We start from the raw sequence: 25941 nt of genomic DNA on the forward strand, positions 1-25941 counted from the left end.
AGAGATAAACACTATCCACATACAAGCAGAGGCAAGGAATAAAGGATCTTAACCCATGCCAAAATTTAGGTGTACTGTATATACAATTAGCGAAAGTTTTATCATCAAAGATGATAAAGAACAGGACATAAAGGACTTCTCCCTTGAAGGTATTCTGAATATGAACACTGTCAAACCTAAATCCTTCAAAAACAACCCAGGTTTTTGAGAAATGCTTGATATTTCCATGAAGTTCTCTGCTGAGCTCATATCCTTCCTTTTTCTGCTTAGACATCTTCGCTCAACTGTACATCCACAGCCCCCAGGATGAATGTACCACAGACACGGCTTTATGTTTTCCATTAAAGCCCTACAACAGGAGTAATCTGAATATTCCTTTATAAGAAACATTCCCAACTTTGAACTTTGTCTGCAGGAAACAGAAAACAACAAATTCTCTTTCTTAAGCCCTGCCTTTAGGAAGGAAGGATAAGCTTTGCATACTGATTCTTGCATTCTGAAGAAAGCAGATTACATCCAGGATAAGGAAATTGCAAAAAAAAAAAAAAAAAAAAAGTCCTCCAGTGGGGCAGAACGTAAGTAAAAAATACCAAATGCTCAAAAAAAAAATGGAGAAACAAAAGAACCCAATTAAAAAAAAAAAAGTATCAGAAAACAACTTAAGTCTCAAACCCCTTTCCTATACCTGCTACTAAATTAGGGCAGCAGAGCAAGGCACCGATTAATCATTTTGGTTGCAACATTTTCTCCCAGGCTTCCCACGAGCCATCAGCTTGGAGTAGAGCAGCTAAAGGCTGAGTGCCACCCCAGGTGTCCCCGTGTCGGGATTTCAGTGGAGCGAGAGGCGCTTCTCCCCCATCCCAGCCCGGTGACGGCTCCAAAGGCGCTCCAAGGGAGCCGGTGCTGTCCCGGCGCTCCCGATCCCTCCTCCCAGCTCAGCACAAAGCTCACCATCCATTTTACAAGCCGGCCAGGCTCCTTCCCGACACAGCTTACACGCTGTAACACTTACTGCGTTTAACCTGCTCAGATGACCCTTGGATACAAGGGCAGGCAGAACCCATCTCGAATAATTAAAGCCGAGAAAAGGTATCGATATCCCTATAAACAAACCTTCTGCAGATGGCGAATACGGCAATTAATCCCCCCACAAAGCCCCACCGCCGGGACCTGCTCACCCGAGCCCCCCGGCTCCTTAAACTTCACCGCCTAACAAAGGCTTTTATTCCACCCCCCCTCGCCTTCCCCTAATTTGCGCTTACAATCCTCGGTGAATTATTCATACTCCTCAACTCACATTGTCCACCCGCCACCATCCCCACACCCCCCCTCCTTACACCTCCCCAGCGCGGCTTTTGGGGATTTTTTAAAGCTTAACATCTCCAGATTGCGAACCGGCCCTTTTCCGCACAAAGCCCGGGCACGGCGGGCTCGGAGCGCGCCGGCCACGGGGCACGATCAATCCCTGCCCGCTCATTTCCAGGAGCGGAGCAGCTCCCGGCTCGCTCCCCGGCACCGCGGCCGACACCGGGCGCTTCCCCCCCGGCCCCGCCGCCAGCCCCGAGCCCCGGCCCGCTCCCCCCGCCGACAAAATGGCGACGTGGACGAGAAGGAGAAGGAGGAATGGAAGAGCGGAGAGCTCCGCGGGGCCGGGGGAGCGCGGGGAGGGCAGCGGGGAAGAGGACGAGGAGGGGGCGGCGGTAACAAAGCAGGGGGCGGCGGGGGCCGGCAGCAGCGAGCCGGGGGGAGGCGGGGAGCGGGCGGCGCGGCATCGGTACCTCTTCTTGTCGGTGACGCCGCCGGGGCTGTCCATGGCGGCGGGATGAGCTTCTCCTCCCGCCGGCTCCCTGGATGCGAGGCGGCCGCGGCTCCGATGGCCGCCACGGGGCGCGGGGAGATGGCGGCGCTGGCCGGGTCTGGGGCCGCGCGGGCTCAGAGCATCGGGGCACAGGCTGCGGGGAGGTGCGGGCGCGGCGGCGGCGGCGGAGGCGGGGGCGGCGCGGGGCCCGCGCTGCGCCAGTGAGGAGCGGCGGCGCGGCCCGGCCCCTGCGCGCGGGGTCAGCTGAGCGCTCAGCTGGGCGGGGGCCGGCGCCTCACGTGCGGCGCTGTGTGCGGGGCGGGCCCGGGCCCGGCCGGCCCCACAGCGGCCCCACAGCGACTCCACATCGGCCCCACAGCGAATCCGCACCGGCCCCACAGCGGCTCCGCACTGGCCCCACAGCGGCCCCACAGCGACTCCACATCGGCCCCACAGCGACTCTGCACCGGCCCCACAGCGGCTCCGCACTGGCCCCACAGCGGCCCCACAGCGGCTCCACAGCGGCCCCACAGCGGCTCCGCACCGGCCCCACAGCGGCTCCGCACCGGCACCACAGCGGCTCCACAGCGGCTCCGCACCGGCCCCACAGCGGCTCCGCACCGGCCCCACAGCGGATCCGCACCGGCCCCACAGCTGCCGCCGGCGGGCTCGGCCCGGCCCGGCCCGGCCCGCTCGCTGCCCCGCCGAGCACCGCCCGTGCGGATCCTGCCACAAATCGCACCCCCGTGGGCACGGCGCGAGGAGTTAGTCCTTTCTTTATTTCCGTATTTTTTTTTTTTCTCACGTAACTTCGTTCAATGATTGAGTCCGCTGCCTCTCCCCGAGGTGTCGTAGTATAATAAAAGCCCAGGACGTTTCGACTCACAGAATCACGAAGGTTGGAAGAGACCTTTAAGATCATCCAGTCCAAGCATCCACCTGGCGCTGTAGTTCCTAAACCACATCCCCCAGCGCCTCTTAAACACCTGCAAGGAAGGTGATTCCACCATGCTCGAAAAGCCTATTCCAATGCCTGACCACTCTACCAGTGAAATTTTTATTTTCTAGTATCTAATCTGAATCTTGCCTTAAGGGCATGTCCCCCGGTCCTCTCACTACAGCCACGGCAGCAGAGACTTCCCTACAGCTTCCTCTCTGTGAGTTTTGGACAGCAGTGAAGCCCCCCCAAGCCTCCTCTTCTCCAGATGAAGCAAACCCAGCTCCCACAGCCACTCCTCACAAGACATGTTTTCTAGTCCATTTCCAGTTAAAGGGTTCAGAACCTCACATTAATTAAAGGGAACAGTCAGCTCCACGGCAGGGCAGCCCAGAAGGGGAACCAGTAGGTAATTAGGCACATTTCGAGCAAGTTTTACAACTTCCCAAACCCCAACCAAACCAAACAGCAGATCCAGGAGGCTGGACCAGGGCTGTGCCGAGGCACTGTGACCCCTCTGCCTTCCCTGCTACCCACCCAGGCTGGCGCAAATCCAGTGCCATCATCCCAATGCATCCAATTTTCCTCTCCCTGCTCCCCTCATGGCAAGCCTGGCCTCAGGCACTGCTCATCTGAGAGCCCCAGGATCTCCTGCTAACCCTGGCTGGCCCTGGAGGCTCAGCAGGAGGGGCTGCACAGGTGACACCTGGCACTGACATTGCCACAGAGGCAAGTGGCCTCTTGGATCAGGGGACAGGATACAGCCGTGGAGGAGCAAGGAGAGGAAAACTGGGGGCAGAGCCCACACATTTTAAGTTAAGAGCCTTAGCTCTGTACCCTTATCTCAGGGTCATGCGTGTGTGAGCACTCTGGGGAGGCAGGAAAGGCACAGTTCCAGCTGGAGTGACCCCACAGAGCCCAGGGGTTCCTTTACATCTTGTGGGCTTCCACTAGCAAGGACTTCAAGTGACCATCTGGATCTGAACCTTACGAGACTACTCAGTTTGCAGCTCAGCAGTAATGATACCTTTAAAAAAAAGCAGCTTTGACAGGCATAAGTGGCATTCTTTAGCTGCTGTGTGCACGTGTGGTGGTGACATAAGGAACACCTGCAGGGCAAAGTGATGGTGTTTCAGTACTGCACCTTCCTAACACTTCTGCTGTGGATTCCCAACTTCCAGGTAACAAGCAGTTGTTTTTGGCATACAGTCATGGGTGTTCTGTGTTGGGGGGGTTATTTATTTTCTTATTTAAAAGAATAAAAAGCAGTGACATTTGTTAGCAATCACAAGGAGTTCCTGTATGAAATGGATTGCTTCTGCCCACAGCAGTCAGATACGCAGAAGAGGCACAGGTGCTTCTGACTCCTTTTATTCCTTCAAGGTTTTCCATCCAAACATGGACAAAGCCCAGCTCTACTTTGCTTATGAGCTGTGACAACACAATAGCCCGTGGCAGTGTGGCTGTGAACTACTGATATTTCTGTTGTTCTGTGCTCACTGGGGCCTTGAGAAGAAAAACAATCTAAGCAAGACTCAACCTCAACTGTCTTGCATAAGTACCGAGAAGCCCTCCCCAAGGGCTCACAGACAACTTCATCTTTCAAAATGAGGTTTAGGCAGCTCAAACATAGGAAGAAATTCAGTTGTGCACTGCAGCTGTGCATTTTTTTTAGTCTGTTCACAGAGTCACCATAACAGCCCCTAGAGAATTTTCTGGTTAAATGAAGAGGGATCTCCTGGTGGGTGCAGAAATGACAAGGCCAGCTCAGTGTCACCTTCCCCATGAGAGCCTCTGGAATGTATTCGGGGAGTTTTGGTAGTGCAGTGGTGATAACAGAGGTACTTCCTGTGTCTTAGAGGTGGCTGGTGCAACGCAGAACAGCCACTGCAGCTTCTCTAATGTCTCAGATTGAGGTTGAAGTGGTTCCTGGTGAGCCTGGCACACTTGAAAGCGAAAGTCTCTTCTGTACTTTGACTGCAATCTCAGTGCCCTTCAAAGACCAAGAGGCACTTAATGCGGTCTGGACCAGGGACTGCCCAGTTGTAACCCACAGAACTCGCCTTACCCTACCCAATAAGATTTTATTTTCAATCTTGTCACTCTTTGAATGGCAATTTTAGTGCCTATAAGCATGGATGTCTTAGGATTCACTTGTGCACCTTTATTACCACTATCCAAATTCATATAATGTGCAATACATCAAAAGGGTTTCTCGCTGAGTATTCTTAAGGTTCTGCTCACTTTAAATCACTTGGACACAACAGCTTGAGATGTGCTAGTGACCCCTGAGTAAAAATCACTGGAGAAAAATCCCAGTCTATGCTTTCCTAATGCTGCTCAAATGATTGTTCAAAGATATCAAGACTTCCCAGCATGAGCTGTCTGGGGAGCTGTGAGTAAGTGTTGTGGTCTCCTTACAAGACACATTTCTTTCATGCCAAACATGCTTACCCCGAGCTCATAATAAAGAATAATGCTTCAAAACCCAGCTGTGTTTCAGATGGGTGTTAGTGGAAGCTTGTTCTGCAATTAAGCATTTCATACTGTAGCAGCTCTTGAGAGATGTTAAACAAATGCTCTCCCTCACACACATCCTTCCCTTTATTAAACTTTTGCATCACTCCTCTAAAAGTCTGCATATACACTTTCTTTCCCGCTTTCCCAGTGGCTGATAACAGAAACTTATTACAGTATATGATACCTTAGTCACTTTTCTTGACCTTTATTGCTGCTCTAAGTTCACACTCACGCTTACGTTAGAGAACTTCCTGAACACAATGGTGTTTGCATATGACTAATTAGGGCAAATGCACAAGCTGATGAGTCAGCAAACAGCGCGGCGAGGACAGCGGCAGCGTCTCGGCAGCAGAACGAGCTGGAGTGAAGATGTGAGAGGTGCTCCTGCCTGTGGCTTCGGATCTGTTTGCTGATGAGTCAGGAGTCACCGCGATGGGCTCTGTAGGCTTTTACTCTCAAGATACAAATGCATCCCCGGCCATACCAACTGGCAGAACTTCTGACTTCGGTGGGAAGAAATCAGGGATTTAATTAAGGCATCTTACCTCCCAAGAACACTCACCATTTCTGAGCAGGGCCTCACCAGGGCAGGCAGAGGGTGGTAAAGAGAAGCTCCATTTATCTCTCTGCTGCTGGCAGCTCACATCACAGGGGATGTCACAAACAGCCCTCAGCACTGGCTTTCCTGGGCTTTTGCTTCGTTGCACAGCCCCCTACATGTAGGGAATTAACACTCATTGGTTCAGAATTTGAGCTATAATGAAGGGTACATTCTAGTCTATCAATATTTGACCAAAAATCCTGTCTTGCTTACAGCATCACTGTGGAGTGTTGAGTTGACAGAGGAATGCCATGAGGTCTTAAATGCCATGCAGACACAGGGCTCTGTGACACAGGGTAATAGTTGTTACTACAATTTACTGTGTTTAATAGTGGAAGAGTGCAAGAACCTGAGAGCTCTGGTGGTCAACTCATTTCACAACAGAAAAATTAACTGAAATTTGAATCGAATTCAAACTAAACCATTGGCATTGGAAGCCTAATGCTGCTGTTTCTCAAATATGAAATATTGTCTGAAATGAGAGTACGTGACAGGAGGCAAAATCTCCCTCTGGCAACTGTTGTTTCCTCTGGTCTTTTCTAACCTCAGTGCTTCTCTCCTTCTTGTGCCAAGATCTTGTTTATTTTTCCTTTTGCATCTGCACAATCCACAATTTTTAAACTATGACCACCTCTTAAAGCCTGCTTGGGTCAGTGTACACTTAGGCATTTGGAAATACTCTCTGGACTGTTGTTGCTACACAGGTACCCCAATATGGTAACAAATACTGCAGTGTAATAAAAGCACTGTGTCCAATTCAGTGCAATTATGTTTGGGGGAGGATTTTCTACCCATGAAAGGAGTTCAGCAGATGAAAGTGTAAGGCAGGCAGACACTCAGCAGGCTACAATGTACATTTTCACCAGTTGGCTGCCTCCTGCCTATCCCAGGTCTCTCCTGAGCAGACACTGCCAATTGTACAGTGGTTTTCATGATGTGGACAAAAAAACAGCATGGAATTTTAAAAATGTCCTTACAGAAAAGATGGGTTTGTGGTCAAAGCCCTGAACAAAGGCTCTGTTGGCCAAGGTTTGGTTCCAGGCTTCCTGCAGGACTCTACACAGCTCACTTGGAGAAAGGCTTTCTATTTTCAGTGCTGCAATCCTTTGCCACAGTGCTGAGTGGAGGAATCCACTGCATGCCATGCATGGAGTCCAGTTCCCCATGCAGTGAACTGGCAGATCGGAACCCTCAGGAACCAGCTGAGGAGGGAGCGACTGAGACAACCACAATGCAAATATGGGGGGGAAAAAAAAAGGACCTTGTCAAAGCCAGGTCCAGGTTTTGGCTTTCAAGATATGTCTGTGCTTAGGATTGTCTGGTAACTCCACCCTGCAGCAAAGTACAGCAATGGGACTTGGAAACAGCAGCCAAAGTCTGGGGTATAAAGTGCTCTCTTGGAGGTCTTGTTCAGCCTCTGTCCTGTCCAGCTTAGAGTAAGGTTTGGCAACAACTTGGTCAAAGCTTCTTCTCTGGGAGCTGTTTCAATTTAGCCCCTTAACTGCAGTTTCCAGAGGAACACTTGGGGACATGAAGGAGCTGGGTTTAAATTCTCTCACCAAACCAGGCAAAAGAGATTTGGGCAGAGTTTTCCCCACTCAGAGTGCCTGAACAGTGGGTTTGGTGCTCCTCGGCGCTATCCTGAGTACTCCTGAGCTTACCAAGTGCTGTTTTCGTGACCACCTGTCTCACTGTGTGAGATGGAGACGCAAACACCTCCTTTTTGTGCTCTGCTCTGCTCTCACACTCCAAGCACAGCTTTCTTGTGAGCCTGTGGTGCCCAGGGCTGCGGTGATGTCTGTCATCACACCGGGAAGCAGGACACCGGCTGGTTCTCCTTGTGACCAACAAAGTGGTTTTGTCCCACATGTCTGGAGCCAGCAGGACACTCCCCATGTACCAATCAGCTCGCAACACCTCAGACCTACCAGGCTAGTTTTACTTTCTTCTCTGCACTGCTTCCCTTTTGAAGGCACTATAAACACAAGTGAAATGCTTTGAGGACAGGGAAGGGAAGCCAGATGAGCAGCCAGCAGCAGCAGCATGAATGGGGTGACAGTCTTTGCATAAGTTGTAACCCAGAGCAGAGGGAATATGCCTTTCTCAGAAGGAGTGGTTTCAATTTCATGCAGATTTCTGACTCCTACAGCTAGTTATGATCCACAGAAACATTCAGAAAGAGGCTTCTTTTTCCTTCTTTTGATCCTTTTCATCCCTCCTACAAAGTCCTTTGTTATTTTACAGCCTGGACCACAAGTTTCTCACACAGAGAAAGAGTCCAAAATGAAAGGTGAAATTAAATGGGCTGCACTTGAAATGAAAATGTAAAGGTGACCAAACTCTTTTACCTGATCCAACATAAAGAAGTTTCAAATTCTGTTTGGGGTTTTTCCTGTTTTGACATTAAAACACACTTTCTTTCCAATTATACAGTTTCTTAACTGTTTCTGCCTAACATTTCCCCAACTTGGATCTAGCTAAAAGACAAAAGGCTTGAGGTTTTATTTGTTTGTTTGTTTGTTTTCCCAGCAACACATTAGAAAATGCAGTGCAAGCTTTAATGACTATGTCTGTTTTAACATGCCTTTTGGAGGACTGTAGGCATTTATGGGGGAACGAGGTAATTGACATATTACTTGGGCATGCAAAGACAAGTTTGAGGCAGCTGTCTTCATTCTCTTGATATGGCAACACAATTGTTAAAACAATACCTTCTTACGTCTTTCTTTTTTTCCTCTCTGTGTTCACAGACCACTCAAGTTGCTTGTTTAGGCCAAAGCTTTAAGAGCTTGCCAAATTTTTGGGACCAGCAATTTCTCTTTCAAACACACTGTTCCCTCTTACCTATTTGAAGTAGCAAAATAAAAATCATTATCTCGATCCTTTTAAGGAAATGTCGAACGCAAGAGCCCCCATGTTCTCATTTCAGCCCCTAAATAAGTGACTTCTATAGTACATCCATTTTTCTTCCAGACTTTCTAGATTTTCCACCTATTAATCCAGAGCCTTCATGGTTCTTCACATTAATCTCACCTTCACAGAGGTGGGTTTAGCTGATGCAGCCCACTGTGAGAGGTGTCAGGCACCCCTGAAGAACCTGGGAAGCACAAAAAGATGGAGAAAGGATCCAGCTGTGTTGCTTCCTGCCTTTCAGAAATCCAGGTGGGTAGGTGAGGGGGAATGCCTAAACCGGTGTTTCTAAATCACAGGGTCAAGGAGCCGATCATTGCTCTAGGCAGAAACAAGCACTTTGCCAGCTTGATAACAACAGAGCTGAGACACAGATTGCAGTTCCTTTAATTTCCGTCCAGTTAATTAAGTGATCAATTGCAGCGCTGGCTTTCAGCCACAGGAGTGCCAGCTGAAATGAGCTCTCCAGCTTCTGAGAGGATAATCAATAGGCATCATTTGCTGCAGTGATATGGGGTTTTATTTTAAAGCCAAATATTAAAATGCAGAGGCAACATATTGCTGTAATTCACAGAAGACTGAAATCTTCTCCAGATCCCAAAAAATTCCCAGTGAAGAGTGGCACAAGTAGTTACAGCTTTAACTTGCCTTGTGTTTTCACTTCTCTGCTTACCATAGACTTCCTGCACGACCACAGACAAAACACTCAGGTCCAGATATGCAAAGGTATCCAGGCAGCAGAGATAAAAATCAGTTGGACTTAGATACATAAATAGTCTGTGGATGTGGTCCTTTGGAAGAGAGACTGAGTTCTCCACTTAGGGAGGCGTAGTAGATACTTCCCAGAAAAACAACTCCTGTCACAAAATGCCAAGGCCAAGTGAGAGCTGAGGATGGGCAATGACTGAGCAGCTCCAGATATTTGGCCACAAAGCAGCATCTGAGCATTCTGGTTGGTCTCTTCTCCTTGGTGCTACCCACCTTAGCCAGCAGCAAGAGACCAGCATCCCTTTGATGGCTTTCCAGCCATTTCTCTGATCAAACTCCTCATTCTTTTAGCTGGAGATGCTGTGGAGCGCAGGAAGGGTGAAGTGATGGTCAGTGATACAAGGACCACCAGCATTGTGTTGTCAGAGCACTTTGGTAGGTAGGAAAATCAGAAGAAGCAATATAATGGAGACATAGAATGGGCTGGGGGCATCCCTATATTGTTAATGAAGATTTTGGCATGGTTCTGGTAGGAACTAACAAGCCCAGATCCCAGGAAACCCCTGATGTCAACACGGGATGGAAGGAGTTTGCCAAGGACCTGACTAAGCAAAATTCAGAACCATAATGACAAAGTTGGTGCATCAAACCTCACTTTGCTATCTGAGATCATGCACTAAATAATGAAATGTTCATCAATAAGAGTCAACTCATGAGCGTGGGAAACAAAGATCTTGTAGGAACTTGATCATGATAAGAATGACCACAGACCTCACCATTTTCAGAGTCAAATGAAAATTTGTTTATGCTGACTGCTTTTTCTCAGGGCAAACCTTTAGTAAATGTAAGTATTCATGCACACAACAGACAGAGAAACACAAGCTAATCAGTTTTTGATTTTCCTGTTGTCTTGGAAAGGAGAAAAAAGTTCATTTGTGGATGTAGTTTTCATTTTTAATTGAGAAGCCCTTGGTTCATCATGAACAAAGCACATCATCAAAAACTGGATGAGAAGGTCAAAAACCAGTTAAATTTCATCACCATTTCACGGCTTCCTTTTTAAAAATACAAGGGGATTGTAGCAATAGCATCTCTACTACTCATTTATTTTACTGGAACTGTTACGCAAAAGTGAGAGAAGGCAGTGCTGCTGCAATCTCCCCCAGGTAAAAGCAAGCATAGGCCTGAGTACAGCAGCTCGTGGATTATTGATAGGACCAGCAGCTGAACAACTTCTCCCAAAGCAGCAGAAAAGAAGCCTAATTGCAGGGGTAGAGCATGGGTTTCCGAGAGGGAAGAATCCATTCTGGTCTAACAGGAAGGCTTTTGAAAGGTTTTGAATTGATATAAGCTTGAAAATGAGCAAACAAAAACCAATCCCTTAGGGAATCACCTCAGAGACATCTGAGGCTCCTCTCTAGCCAGCTTGGCTGGCTGAGCAATGTCCCTTCCATGGCATCTTGGTGTGACCTTTCTTCCCCACAGGTATGTGCAGAGGAGGGGGCAGAGCCCATGTGAGGTGTCCCAGAGCACTGAGCTGCAGGAAAGGCAGGGACAGGCAGCCTGCTCTGACCCTGTGGCTTCTCAGTGGAAAATCAGAGCTGTGAGAAAATAGCCACATTCATAAAACCCAACAAAACCCACCCCTTTTCCCCTCAAAGTGGGCTTGGCTCACCCCCAAAGGTTATTGTCAGCCCACTGACTTCTTCTAGATCATGTAGACAACCAGTCAGCTTCTCAGGGATTCGCAGATCTGTGAGGTAACCACAATCTTCCTAACAGAGATATTTTACAAATAAAAAGTCCCTCATATGTTTTTACCCTATGAAGAAAAGACAAGTAGCTTGCATCATACAACTTTTATTGTTTTTCCTTGCTAAGCAAACTGATGGTAAAAAATGTTTGAAAGTGACCTAAATGAGTGAAAACTACCCAGGAGCAATGTTTATTTTGCAGAACAGAATTCTGTTCAGGAGCCCTCATTAATGTAAAAAGTTTCCGCATGACCTCAGAGTTTCTGAAGCTTGTGAGCGTCCTGCAGCCTCTGCTGCATGTGATGGTAAAGAAATTGCTGCTGCAGCCCCGTGGAGAGAGTAATGAAGTTCTGTCAATCATGTCTGAGACAGCACAACTGGTTTATTTTTTAAAATAAATTATAAAACCGCACGTCTCAGTGCAAGAACATTAATGGTGCAGACGGATAATCACCTGAAAAGTGCTGCTAAGCAGAGGCAGCTGCTGGTCCCAGGGCTGTGGCCAGTGTCAGACACATCCTGAGGTTGGATGTGGCCACCTTCAAAGTGCTGAATACCAGTGAAATCAGGCCAAGTTCTTGCTGGCTTATAGGAAGGGTATGAGGAAAAAAAATAATTTCCTGGAGTTAGCCAACATATCAGACCAGAGAAAGTCCATCATCTCATCGATTAGCATCTCTTCTTCTGTTGGCCCTCTCTAATCTCTCCTGTCTGGGCAGCTCCTCCCAAACACCTCATTGCTAAACAGCAATTAAAGCACAAGTACCTTAGCAAGTCCATATTGTAAACTGGCTTGCAAGCCACACAGTGCTGCCAGCCCTCTCCATGGCAGTGGGGCTCTGCCTCATCTCTGGCCACTTTCCCATGCCAGGAGTATTGATCCATCCCTCTGAAACAACACCAGAGTTCATGTCCCGCTATAACACCGTTTTGACCTTTAGGAAATGACTGCAGCTTCTGCAGGGCAGGAGGAGTTGAATGGGGCTGGGTTCAGGTCATTGGCTCTGTTCCCTGCTCCCAGGCAGCTCCTGCTCCAGCAACTGCTCTCTTCTCCACTTGACCAGGCCAGAAGTCGTCCTTTCTCCTTTCAGATGATGGGAAATGTTCAGTCATACATGCAATGGCATTTTGCAACTCTTCAGTCAGTTCTCTCTGTAGCACTGACAGTGTATCCACAGAGCCACAGCACAGGGAAACCCAGAGCCTTCCCCTTCAATATTCAGCTTATCTCCAGGAATATGGGGAGCCATGGAAACCCAAGTCTCCATTTACCCTGCTGGATGTTCAGGGGAGTTGGGATGGGGTTTTGTGAAATTGAGGCAAAGGGGTTCTGATGGGAAGCTGTTGTCTGGGGAGGGAAGCAGGTGTGATAACCCCTGCAGATGGGGACTGTGTCACTGCCAAACTGAGGGGATGTGCATGGAAGAGGGGAGGACAGGCAGCAGGAAGGTGCTGACTCTGTATTTCCCCCATACACAAAATAATCTCTGTTTTCCTGAGTCATCTCTGTGAAGTTTTGCTGTGGTAGGTCATAAGCAGCAGTTTCCCAGGAGTGAAATGGGACAGTGCTCCAAAGCACGTTGAGTTTGACTCAGTTTGCCGATGCTGCCAAACACAGGAGCTTCCAGACAAGCTGTTCCCCCTCTGCTGCTCTGCTCCTTCTGCATATCAGCATGGGCAAGTTCACTTCCTGTATGGTGAAAGAAGGAGATAAAGAGTTATTTTAGAGTCCTGGAGACTTGTGTGAGAGCAGTGTGAAGGCTTCCTCATTTGTTTGCATGGCATTTTGGTGGAGAAGCAAATAGCTAAGCCTAGGAAGAGGGAGAATTTCCCAGGACATCCTTGGAAGTCCCTGAGCTCTTGAAGCGCACAGGGGATGAGTAAAAGAATGGAAGTGGCCCTAGAGCACAGGGATGTGAACAGATGACTCAGGCATGGAGTGGTTTCAGCAGAGGGATGGTAATGCACAAGCAGCAAGATGGGAGCCACCAGCACAACATTTCCTGTTAACCACACACCAGACTCGCTTGGCTTTTCAAGGAAAAGACACCAGGGAGGGGAAACGGATCTGCTGAATAGCCATGGCTTGGTCCATGCTAAAACCTTAGGCATAAAAGATAGGAGGGGTCTTGTTGCACATAAAAGCTCCAGCAGGAAATGAAAAATAAAAAGGGACAGAATCAGGGGGAGCCCTGGAGAGAGCCAACAGCCTGGCAGAGGTCTGGGCAATGCTGGGGAAATGACCCACCAGCGCTACACAGAGGTCCAGCCTGAGCTGGGGCTTTCCCAAGTGGCTCTGCTTTGTTTTCCTCCAGCAAAGGGCATTTTCAGTGGGGCAGTGACCCTGTGCAGTGCTGGGTGTGGGGCAGCACTGCCATCGCTGCCGCAGGAGAGCCGGCGTTGGGAGTTTCTTTAATAAACACTCTCTGCCAGCAGCTTTTTAATGGGAGCTGTGCCTCGGGAGGATGTGACGTGTGGTAACAGTCTGTCTGCAGAAACACTTGCTTGTCTGTGTGAAGAAAGAGGCCAAACCAGGAGTTTTCTCCTTATTCACACACACAAATGCTGTGTTTTTAACCTAAAACTTGTGTGCTTTCGTGGATCATGAACACAGCGCTGTCAGATGCTGGGGGAGAGCTTTTCTCTCCATCACACACAGCAGGATCTGCTGCCAGGCTTCCCCATGGTAGCTGCTCTGGGTGCCTCTCTTTATCCTGGTGGAATATATTTTATGCTTCCCAGAGCTTGGATTTACTGAAGTCCGGCACTTACAGAAAGCCACCGGATATTAAAAAAACGGAGCCTGGATTAAAAGTGTAAAAATGTACAATGTTAATAGCAGCAGTGATTTTTTTAAGGAGTTAACATGTGGAAAACAGAGCTGACCGCGTTTTGTAAATCTTTAAAGGATGAATGGTATTTTGTGGCAAAATGCTTTTTTCTGACAGGTGGGGAGGGAGCATCTGAGGCAGAGGGACTAAATGACATAAATTTGCCTTCCTGTGTATTTTGGATCGTGATTTATTTGTGTCCATTGACATGACAGCTTTTTTGGTAATTTCTTCCTTTCCCAGCAAAGAAGCCTTAATCTCCTTACTGGAAATTGTACTATTTATGCAGAAAATCCTGCCCCTGAGATTGCTTGAGATCATGAGTTATGTAAGCTAAACAGATGGAGCTGGAAATATTTTTTTTTTTTAATGTCGATTCATGTTATAATCCCAAGAGGCTGCAATTATTTATCAGCTCATTTGTAGCATAGAAAAAAAAAAAAAAAAAGATTGAGGATTTTAAGTTTTTAAATGGGCATTTAATATATACTTACATGGGAACACCTATGCCAATGACAAGGCTGTCACTAAATACCGATAGTAATAACACTTACTAAGGGTTTTCCTCCTTCTTATGAACACAAGGACTCAGTGTGACTCACAGAATAGTATTGACATGATATTATGACCCTCACCCCGCCACGACATGTCTATGGGTGTATTTACCCATTGGATAAGTGAGTTTATCTGCAGTGATGGTCTGGAGACAGATCTGGGAGTACCTGGGAGATCAAACTGGTGAACAAGTGGGAAGGGAGAGGCAGAGGAGAGCTGGGTTGGAGCAGTCCAGGGCAGGGCAGCCAGTGGAGAACCAGATTAATGCTGCCTTGTCCAGCTCTTGAGCACTACTAAGCCTTGTAATGATGAATCACCCATCCAGCTGATCACGTGGGTGCAATGTAGAAGCCAATATATCATACACAATACCTAGTTTTGAATTTCACATTTGCTTAATAGTCAGGCAGTCTGAGCATGGTCAGGCAGATAAAATCCTAAAAGGCTCAATTACCCTTGCAGAAACCTTATCCTTTTATTGTTACTAATGTGGCTGTTCTCATTTCATGGCACTTTAAGCCAAAGTGAATCAAGACCACAGGAAAAAGAGGATGAAAAGGCATGGGAGGGAAAGGTAATAAAACAAGATTATTCCAAAAGATAATTAATACAAATGGATTTGTTTGGTGTTCTCAAAACTGACAAGAGCTTGATCAGATGAATTTGGGAGGAAGAAGAAAAAAAAAGAAAGGATTAATTTGAACCAAAATATAATCTTCTATCAAGGTGAAGTTTACAAGGGCTTAGGAAAAAAAAAAAAAAAGAAGCTACTGCATTTAAATATGAACTCAGTCCAACTACATTACTTTTACTCTATTCTGTGGGAATTCCTAATGTGACACACTTGCATATTTGGGCCCAAACTGTAATCTATGGCTCAAAACACAACAAGGAGCTTTGCTAGAGGAAAGCTGTCAGTGCAACCACAGGAAGCTGAAGCAGAGCTCCTGGCATGACGCAAAACTTTCTGCAAAAGCAAAGCCAGCATGGAGGGAGGGATGATGCCACTGCCAAGGCTGGGTTCAGGGCTCTGTGCTTGACCCCTGTGAGATGTGTTCAGGTGTCACTGCACAACCACTTCCTTCCAGCAAGGGGTAAGGCAGCTGGAGCAAGCTCTGGGCCAGGGAATGGAACAGAGACCCCAAAATCTGGTCTGTCTCCAACACTCTGTCCTTCCTGTCCACACATCTGTGGGGCATTTAACTCCTCTTGAGACTGTTGTGGTGCTTGCCCTCTGGGCTGTAATTCCCAAGGATGTGACCCAAGGATGATGGCAACAGCTCAGGCTCTGTCACAAGACCAAACCTTCCTTAGCTTTTGATCCTATCTTTCATTTTGCTAAAGCTCAAGCACTTTCTCTGGGGAAAGATGAGCCAGAGAGCTGCTGGCAGCCAGGCACATCACCACCAGCCCTTTTCAGGCCTCACCACTAACAATAGATCTTGCACTGAAAATGTTTCTGAACAGGACAGTAAAAAACAAGTCAGCAGGGGTTAAATATTTAAATCCAGATGTGTTTACAGTCTCTAAATTCCCCTGTCCACCCTAATTTCATTTTTTGCCCCTTCTCATATTGCATTTAAGACTGCAGAGAGAACAAAATATTTTAGTGAAGCATCAAGTGATGGAGATTGTTAAAATATGGTGTGACAGTAGAAGGAATTACAGCATTTCAAAGATAGACCCAATATAGCCAGGGAAGTGCCATTACTTATATACAATGCTAAGCAACACCTTGATCTCCTTTCTTCTGGATTGGGGACTTTACCTACTTAGTACTACTAATGTGAGAAAAATTGTAATGGGTTTTTAATTCATTCTGGATCTTGGCCAGTTAATTAATTTAGTTGGATGTTTTCCTATTAGCCAAAAAAACTTCAAAGATCCCATTTTTCTTTTTTTTTTCCCACAAGGAAAGCAATGAGGTTCTGCTTGTAAATATATGTAAATGTTTACCTGAGCAGGATTTTGCTCAGGCTTATAAAGCAAGAGCTTTCTTTAGAATAGCTTTTCCCTGGATGATGTAATTCACTTGACTGGGTATTTTCTACCCTTGCACAACTGTGGTAGTCGATCTAAGCAGATTAACCTAAGCACCAACCTGGCACTCACTTCACCAAACAGTTATTCAGTGCCCTGCAGAGAAGGATTGTTATTTTGGGGAAGTAAAAGGATCCTTTCTTTGTGCCCGAGATGACTTTCAGATGGGTGTTAGTCTGTTTGTGTGTAAATAGGTCTGAAAGCCCCAAGGACAGATGGGCAAGAGGAGCCAGATCCTGTATTAGCAGTTATGTAACAGGAGCAGCTCTAAGAGGAGAAAAAAAAAAGTTTTTTCCCCTTTGTTACAATGACAGTCAAGAGCCAGATGATATAAAGGGCACAGAGATATTTTTAAAGGGAGTATCCACAGTCCTGGCTACACTTCCTAAATCTTCAGCCCCACACAACTCTTGGTATCAGAGCCTGGGTTTGTGGAGAACAGGGGGAAAAAAGAGAGAGGGGAGAAAGAAGGAGGTTTATTTTTAGCAGAAATGATTCTCATACAGGGGAAAGGTGACAGACTGATGGCTTTCAGGAAATGTTTTGTTTAAATTGAAAGCACAGATCGAGGGAAGCAGATTCAAGCCATCTCCCTAGCACGCTCCAAAATGCTTCAGCATCACCCAGGTCAGTCGGCCCTTAAGGGCAAGATAATTACAGCTGTGCTGTCTGAATGAGGGAATTTTTGGTTGACTGATCAAAAATTTTCTTTGAATCAACCTGAAATGAAAATTTGTCTCCTTTTTTTTTTTGTTAGGGTTTTGGGGAGCATGGCATTTCCCCTCTTTTCACTTAAAATTATTAATGTCATTAATGAACATGGCAGTGTTCAAGAAAACACAATTTTTTCATTAGGTCTAGGGAGATTTTAAGGCAAAAATGCATCATAGGCAACTTTGTTATTGTAAAAGTACTTCCAAAATTCAGCTCAGATCCTTGGTCACCCCAAAACTGCAGGCTCCTTTGGTGATTTTTTTTCCTGGATTTCTAGTGAGCTCTGAACTAATACTCAATTTCTCAAGATTCCTTCTTATTAAAGACATACATTTGACACATCCAATCATATCTCCCTCTTGTGGCAATTTCCCAGGACTAAAATGACCTGCTATTTACTAAGCATTATATAGAATTATATAGGTTATACTTCATTTTCCAGCCCTGAGCCCTGCTGATCACCGTGTGTGGGTGTTTGGGGGGCTACACCACCATTTCCAACCTCGTGTTTCCCAAACAAATTGTCTCCAACCGCTCTTCTGAGCTTGGGGACATCAATACCAGACTGGGGGGTCCCTGTGCCAACCAGCTCATCTTTAAACAAGCCAAGAGAGATGTTAGGAAAGAAAATGCTTCTGTATCTGAGTGAGGGACAGCTGAACAATTCTCTGTTTCATCACACAGTCCTGATGAAACTTGGGCTTTATGAGGAGTTTTGCCCTCCAGAGCCCTTGTGGAGATTTTTCTCCTAAATTACAGCATTTTGCTGCTCCCCACTTGGGTTTTACAAATAGCTGCTTTTATAACTACATTTATCCTCCTGCTAACGGTTTCACAGCAAATGATATTTCATTTTGATGAGAAAGCTTTTGAGCTGAAGCCAAATCGCTTCAGGCAAAGCAGATTTTGTTTTCCTACAGTTTAATCAGTAGGAAATTAAGAGGCCAATATTGTTCTGCCACAGACATGGAGGCAAGCAGCTGCCTTTTACTTGGGTGAATTTTGCCTCTCCTACACTCCCCAGGACACAACCAGGAGTCAAAAGCCACAATGTCTAACATAAATCCAATGGTTTCAATCCTCAGCCCATGTAAATCAGCGTTGCTCCACTGGGAGCAGGTTTACAGCCTCCATCAGCCAGCAGGTACAGAGCATCCACCACAGTTGTCTGTGATCAGCCAACCTCTCTCATTTGTTTAAAATTCAATTTTACACTTTAAGAGAAAATTGAAGCCGTAATGCAGATTTCTGTTTGTGTCCTTGCCTCCAGGGAAGGCAACTCCTAAGCAGCTGCTGGCAGCTGGTCAGACAGTATGCAAATCTACTGGAACTATATATACAGATATTTTCATGCTGTCTGGAAGGGTCAAGGCTTGGCTGCTCCAAGGGAAGGTGTTTCAAGGCAAGCATTAATGTGACACTCTGTTTACAAGGGGGTGACTCAGCCACAGAAATATGTGTCTTTTATCGCACATTTCTAATTCTGTAAAAAAAAACAAGTTTAGGGGACTTCAGTCTGCTTATTCCACAGCTCTAATTCTCCATTCAAAAGATGTTCATCTCAGAGGTTTTAGCTAATGTCAGACTGCATGGACTAAATGTTCTCCAAGCATTTGGATTTTCTGTGGGGAATCCAGTGCCTGTGTTGCTGTAAAATGGACCCCGGATTTAGGTGATGCTTTCCCAGCACATGCATGGAAAATGATGAGGGACTTGTAAATTGTGCAAAGATTTATCCCCACGAAGTCTCGCTTTACAGCAAAAGGTTTGCCATGCCTCCAGCGCCCATCCTCGGGAGCGAGAGCTCCTCGGGGGGATGCAGAGCGATTCCAGAGGAGTTTTCTGCACGGAGACCTCTGCCAGCAGCCGCCCCGCAGGGCAGCGGAGCTCGGACTCTCACCCGGGGTCATCCGAGGCTAAGAGCAGCGGGGACCACGCTGGCTCAGCCTCCTCCTGCCCTCTCCTAATCAGGATCAAACCAAAACTCATCCCAGCCCTGGCATTTCCACCCGCTTTGGCGGCTGTTCGAGGGGAGGCAGCTGCGAGCTCCGGCTCTCCCCGGCTCCCTGGGGCCGGTGTCGGAGCAGCCGCAGCCTGGAGCCGGCAGCCCGGAGCTGGCAGTGGGGCAGCCTGGAGCCGGCAGTGGGGCAGCCTGGAGCCGGGAGAGGGGCAGCAGCCTGGAGCCGGGAGAGGGGCAACCTGGAGCAGGGAGAGGGGCAGCAGCCTGGAGCAGGGAGAGGGGCAGACTGGAGCAGGGAGTGGGGCAGCCTGGAGCAGGGAGAGGGGCAGCCTGGAGCCGGGAGAGGGGCAGACTGGAGCCGGGAGAGGGGCAGCCTGGAGCAGGGAGTGGGGCAGCCTGGAGCAGGGAGTGGGGCAGCCTGGAGCAGGGAGAGGGGCAGCCTGGAGCCGGGAGTGGGGCAGCCTGGAGCAGGGAGAGGGGCAGCCTGGAGCCGGGAGTGGGGCAGCCGGGAGAGGGGCAGCAGCCTGGAGATGCCAGCCCTGCATGGACACTCGTGGGAGGATGGCACCAGGCTGTGGCACTAAGCAAAGCCAGCTGAGCTGCCTCCCACCCCGAGCAGGTCACCCCACGCCGCCAGTCATCCTCTGCCCGGCATCCATAGCCCGTGGCGGGGATGATCCACGCCTCCAAAAGGGAAGGAGCATCTTCCATCCCTGTCCCGGCTTTCCAGGGAAGGCAGCTGCCGGTAGCTCCTTGCAGGAGAGGAGGGGTGGCATGGCAAATCCTATCACCTTTCTCAATGCTCCTCACGAGGAGAGTCAGCACTTTATCATTTATCATTTATCATTTATCATTTATCATTTATCATTTATCATTTATCATTTATGGCGGAAACTATTTGAAAGCTCCTTAATTAGCCCGTGGTATCAGGCAGTTCCTGTGCCGGCGGCTGGTTGGGTCTGGGCGACACCACAGCCTTCGTTTTGTCACATGGAAGAAGTTTTCATGTAAACCACAGCAAAACCGGGTGTTTGCCTGACTACCCGGCTGGGGGGCGGAGAGGGGAGGTGGAGAGGGACTCATGTCACACAGGATTTGTTTGTGTGACGTCCCGACAGGCTCTGGACGAGCTGGATTTCTGCAGGTCTCACCTCCAAAGCACTCTCTGCTCCCAGCTCCCTGTGCCACAGCTGGTGGGAGGAGGATGGGAATTCTTCTCGGAGAAAAGTTACTCGGCATCCGAAACGACCACCCCATGTTTTGCCCACCACATCGTGCTGCACAGGTCACAGCCAGTGAAGATGGAGTTCTCCTCTTTTTTCTCGACCTGAATTCTCACAAAAGCCTTTTTCTGAGAGACTTTCTCCTCTGCTATGAGCTGTGTCTCAGGTACTACCACCACGGAGGCTCCATCCCAACCATGGCACTGAGGGTCTGATAAGGACCTCTTACCCATTTCATGCCAAAAGGAGAGGCTGAGTTAAGGTTTTCAGGCACTAAAATTATTGTTTAATTAGGTAGTAACTCAGCCTTTTGCTCAGCTGTGAAACCTGCTTTCCATCTGTGAAATGAACCTGCTTCCCCCAATGTTTGGGCCAAGCCCAAGCAAAGCCCAGCTACAGCTCCCCAGTTAGGAGGGGCACCAAAAGCAGAGGCTCAGGACTTCTCCTCACTGCCCCCCTCCTCAGGGCTGTGCCCCCCATTCCTCATTCAACCCCACCTGTTGCTCATCCCTCCCGGAGCTGCCGATCCTGCCTGAGGCAGTTTCCACCTCCTCTCTCTCAGCCCCCAGCACATCTCTCCTCCCACCCCTCCAGAATCCTTCCCCTGGCATGAATATGCACCCTGCAGCTTGGGGCTTTTCCTCAAACACAGGGGTGCCCCTGAGTGCACCCACATCTGCTGTTATGGATATAAAAGCAGCTGTACAAACATATGTGCACTCATGTGGATATGGCCATACATTACAGGGAATTGTTTCCCCCAAAAGTGTGCAGAGAAGAGTGATCTGGGACTGTCTGTTGCTGATTTTTCTCATCTTTACCCCCACACATGCAGGGGAGACTTCCACAGGCAATAACTGCAAATAGATTCCTGACGAGGTCTAAATTAAGAATATTTTCCTCTGCTTAGGCAGGCATTTGACAGTGTAATTCTTAAATAGACTTTATTGCTATTAAATTTAATACCCATGAAGGATTACATATCTGCTTCATTGCAAGTCTGACAGGATTAGGAGAGTGGTGTCTGCTTAGTGTTCTTAAAACATCAAACACTAACAAAGCCCTGAGCAAGAAACCCTTTCTGAGGGCTGTAAAATGCCAAGGGTCCAGGGAATTGCAGCGTGCCAGGAAATCAGATGGTGTGGCCTTTGAGGAGCTCCACATTCCAGCTGCCAAGGCACGTGGTGACAAAGACACAGCCGCTATGTCTGCACCCAAATATTCCAAATTCTGCTCCCTGGCACTGTAAAAACACTGGCTTCAAGCCAGGCAGCTGGCTGAAGGAGCAGGAGCTCATACCCCTCCTCCACAGGCTGAGAAACTCTGGGATTTGGGGTGAAAATACTGTTTGTAATATTTACATTGCAAGCAATTAATTGTTCAGAGCTGCACTGTTTGTAATGATATCACTCTTTCTCAGAGAGGTACACTCTAAAGGTCAGTTCCTCCATGGATTTGTAGTAGGGATGTGAAATCCTTGCTAGAGCAGGAGGCACAGGCCAGGATGGGATGAGCCAGGCTGGATCCAACCATCCTGGAATGGCGAGGGATTGGCACAAGGCCCTTTTAGGGATCTGTCTCTTTAAAGTGATCCTCAGTTTCTCAAAAGAGGCTGAAAGTCAATATTGTTTGTTCTAATTAGTGGCCTCTCCAGCTCAGGCACTAGCCCTAGGCAAATCCACCCCAAAAATCCCCTGGAATAAACACTACCACTTTGATGGTAGCTAGGAGGTGACTTGCCTTGCGTTACAGTAAATTGGCATCTGGGAAGAGCAAACCAGCCTTGCCACTTCCCAGCTCCCTCTGGAGAGCTCCTGTGCGGGCTGGGATCCTCCACCCACCATCTCCAAGGAACTGGGGCAGTGTCCTGCGAGTCAGAGCCATCACTGCCAGGCTCTGATACACCAGATGTATAGGTACAGGGGCAGGGAAGCCTATTTTTGATTCAGCTGCTGTTAGGGTGACTCCAGCATTTACAAGGATGGATTAGCTCTGGAAATTTCCAGGCATAAGAGTTTGGCACTGGAAACCCCAGGAAAAACAGCACTTGAATTAAAGCAATTGTGGGGATTTAAAAATTAATATTATTATTGTGTTTACCTTGTTACAGCTCCGGGGAAGAGAGCATGCATGGCAGGAAGGCTGGAGGCACCTCCACAGGCAGAGCTGATCTGCAGAAGGTGAATGATAGCAAAGCAGCAGCTCCTGGTGGGCACAGAGAGGATTCACCCACCTCCAGCATGATATGATTCGCTGGAAAGATTCTCCAGCCAGGATTCTCTGGAAAGCTCATTTTCTGCTATAAAGGGGGAAGAAAGAAGAGATTAGAAAAGAAAAATGACTCAAAGAGTTGCCTTCAAAACTCCAGTAGCAGATTGAAATGTAATCTCTGACTAATTCTTCACCTCCACAGCTCAGCTCAAATTCCTCCTAACTGTTTCCTTTACATCAAAGACACAGAAAATGGAAAAAAAAAAGTAATAATCAAAGCAGCAAATAAATTATGAAAGAAAAAGGGCTTCTTAAAGTTGTGAGTGAGCCTCCATTTGCCTAAAGAGATCCCACAGACAGAGCCTTGCAGTTGCTTACTAAAAGATGGGGTCACATGGGAAGGCTCTCGGTAAAATCCTCTGCCCCAAAACCCACATCTAGGCTCAGGTAAGCCTGGTTTAAAACCTCACTTCCAAATGGAGCTGCTTGCACTGAAAAGCAGCTGGGAGCACAGATTAAAATCCAGAGTCATTGCCAGGGGCTGGGAAAGGGGTCAGGCACCTTGGCTGAACCTCACCCACAGTTACCCAGCCCCAATTAGCCTGATGGGAAATATGAGTTTTGATTAATAGACTCCAGGGTGGGAGGATGTCACTGTGTCACAGGATCTCAATATGAGATCACAGCATCAGTCAAGAATAAATATTTCCATCCTCAACTCAGATTTATTGTTGTTGGGGGCTGATGTGAGTGCACAAGGACCCACAGCCACCTAACATAGAATCACAGAGTCACAGAATGGTTTGGATTAGAAGGGAACTTCAAGATTATCTTGTTCCAGCCCCCTACCATGGGCAGAGACACCTTCCACTGTCCCAGGTTGCTCCAAGCCCCATCCAGCCTGGCCTGGAACACTTCTAGAGATGGGGAATCCACAACCTGTTTGGGGAACCTGTGCCTCACCACCCTCACAGCCAAGAATTTCTAAAATCTATTCTCATCCTGCCCTCCTTCAGTTTTAAAGCCAATCTCCCTTGTCCTGTCAGTCCAGGCCCTTGTCCAAAGTCCCTCTCCAGCTCTCTTTCCAGCCCCATTTATGCACTGGAGGACACAATAAGCTGTCCCCAAAACCTTCTGTTTTCCGGGCTGAAGAACCCCAACCCTCTCAGCCTGTCAATATGGGGCCCAGCAGGTTTTTTTGCCCATCTGGCCTAGTGGGAAGCAGCGCTCAGAATCAGTGGATAATTCATGACCCAGCCCACAATAATAAACACTGCACAGCGTATGCGCTCCCGACGCGGGGCTGATGGATCTGGCAGTGAGCAGCGCACTCCTGGGGAGTTTCCTTTGCATTAAGTGCTTTTGACACTAATGTTGGTGCCTAAGCAAACACATTAGGATGACTAAAACACCCGAGCTGCTAGGAATCACAGAGCACACACTGGAAATGCACTGGCAGACCAGGAGAGGAAAGCAATGTGCTTTTGTTTGTAGGGCTGGACTCTGCATGGGTGTGTTGGGCTCTGTGAGGTGCCTGCGGGTGAGACGACACTTCCTCACAACACTCCTTTGCTATTTATGAGGCAGACCTAAATATTCTGCATTAAATGGTCACATATGTGGATTATGCTCATGTGAAGAGTAATTGGATTTGGTTGTGCTCTTTGCAGATACAGGAAGTAAACCCACAGCCTGCACTCGGTGGAATTAGTGTTGCAAGGACAGCTAAAAGTGGAAGAAATTCAGCTTCACTGCCCATACTTCCCAGTGCTTCCACACAGCATTAAAGGTTTTGTTGCTCAGATCTGCAGCCCAGATATTCCCATTTGGAAGAACCTGAGATTCCGGGGATTATAAAGGATGCGTGGGAGTTCTAGGCAGATCTCCATGCTGAAGATGAAAAAGACTCTCATAGAAATACTTAATGGCCTTTGAAGCAAGAATAAAGCATGCAAGATATTTTTAGCAGCCCGCCTGCACTTGCCAACACCTGCATCTGCTGATGGCAGAGGCTCCCCAGGGTCGACACTCAGCACCTCTCGTTGCCACTCCACTCTGGAGAGTGAGTCAAGAAAAGTGGGGAGCACACCCTGACTAAAAGATCCCTGAAAAAATCACCTCTGAAATGTGTCAAGGATGATGGTTCCCCTTCTACCAACCTGTTTGTGCTTCAAAGATGCCACCCCAGAGCACCGAAAGCTGCATGGTGGGAATACCCCTTAGGATGTGAGAAGAACCACGGTGGGATTTATCCATCAAGACTTCACAAGCACCCTCCTTTGCCCACCTCTTCTCTTGATTAAGGACATGGCATCTCCAACTAGGTCCTCTGTTTTGGACTTCTTTCTGGAAAGCCAGATGGTGGCTGTTGCCCCAAGACAGCAGCACTACCCAGCTATGGAAATGCTGAAGTGATGCGAGTTAAAATTTCTTTGGAACTCGCACTTCAAAGCATCATAAAAGTACAGAGTGGTTCAGTGTTTTGCATGTTTGCCTACCACTCCAAAGAATGGTTAGGAGCAGGTTGATAAGTGGGGCTTTGTAATTATCCTGTGTGTTTTTCCTCTCACCCCATCTGCCATTAGTTTCCTTAGGAACAGGCACACACACTGGAGTGAAGCATTTTCCCATGAAAAACTACCAACACCAGATTGTGTATGTTCTTAGGAAATTACTTGTTTTTACTTGTTTGGTTTTTTTGACATCAAAAATTTGTAGTGTCTGAATTTTCCAGTAAGAGAAACTTAATCTTATTGTACGAGAATTCTCCCAGGCCAGTAATAACATTTCTGAAGGAACCAGTCATGGAAAACATGTTTCTCAGAACTGTTCTCAGGACAACAAATTTCCCAGGCAAATTTAAAACTAAAAAAAAATAAAATAAAATAAAAAGGAAAAAAAATTGAAGCCAAGGTGTTTGGGACAGAGGGATGGCTGGAGCTGCTGTTTAAGAGTGATAAATGGGAATTTAATAAGTTTCTGCTCCTAATAAGAGGATTTTCCTGCTTCACCAGGATGGCCAACCATTGTGGTTTAGATTACAAAGGGTCATCTCACATGGGAATAAAACTATCAGTTTATAGGGGCTGGGCCATGCAAATCCACACACCACTATTCATCAGCTTTCCAGCTTGATGAGAAATCCCAGGATTATTTTCCTGGTTGCCCAGAGCAGCTGT

General features: G+C 47.7%; 2 protein-coding genes and 1 long non-coding RNA gene across 3 annotated transcripts in view; 1 reads left to right on the top strand and 2 right to left on the bottom strand.

The window, feature by feature from the left end:
• Positions 1-2203, bottom strand: part of HIF1A (hypoxia inducible factor 1 subunit alpha) — a 35217-nt gene extending 33014 nt beyond the window's left edge. Inside the window, exon 1 of the mRNA XM_086895148.1 lies at positions 1779-2203. Coding sequence (XP_086751274.1) covers positions 1779-1813 — 35 coding nt within the window. The 5' untranslated portion in view covers positions 1814-2203. The remainder of the gene's footprint in view (positions 1-1778) is intronic.
• LOC111929717 (uncharacterized) lies at positions 2051-25664 on the top strand. Its single transcript, XR_002864809.2, has 3 exons — positions 2051-3916; positions 22662-23209; positions 24433-25664. It is a non-coding gene; the product is annotated as an uncharacterized LOC111929717 (long non-coding RNA).
• PRKCH (protein kinase C eta) overlaps positions 11315-25941 on the bottom strand; it is a 147213-nt gene continuing 132586 nt past the window's right edge. The window contains exons 13-14 of the mRNA XM_086895149.1: positions 22652-22850; positions 11315-12918 (exon numbers count right to left, since the gene is read on the bottom strand). Of these exons, the coding sequence (XP_086751275.1) occupies positions 22656-22850 (195 nt within the window). The 3' untranslated portion in view covers positions 11315-12918; positions 22652-22655. The remainder of the gene's footprint in view (positions 12919-22651; positions 22851-25941) is intronic.

The sequence above is a fragment of the Cyanistes caeruleus genome, chromosome 6, assembly GCF_971803275.1.
Source record: "Cyanistes caeruleus chromosome 6, bCyaCae1.hap1.1, whole genome shotgun sequence".
NCBI lineage: Eukaryota > Metazoa > Chordata > Aves > Passeriformes > Paridae > Cyanistes > Cyanistes caeruleus.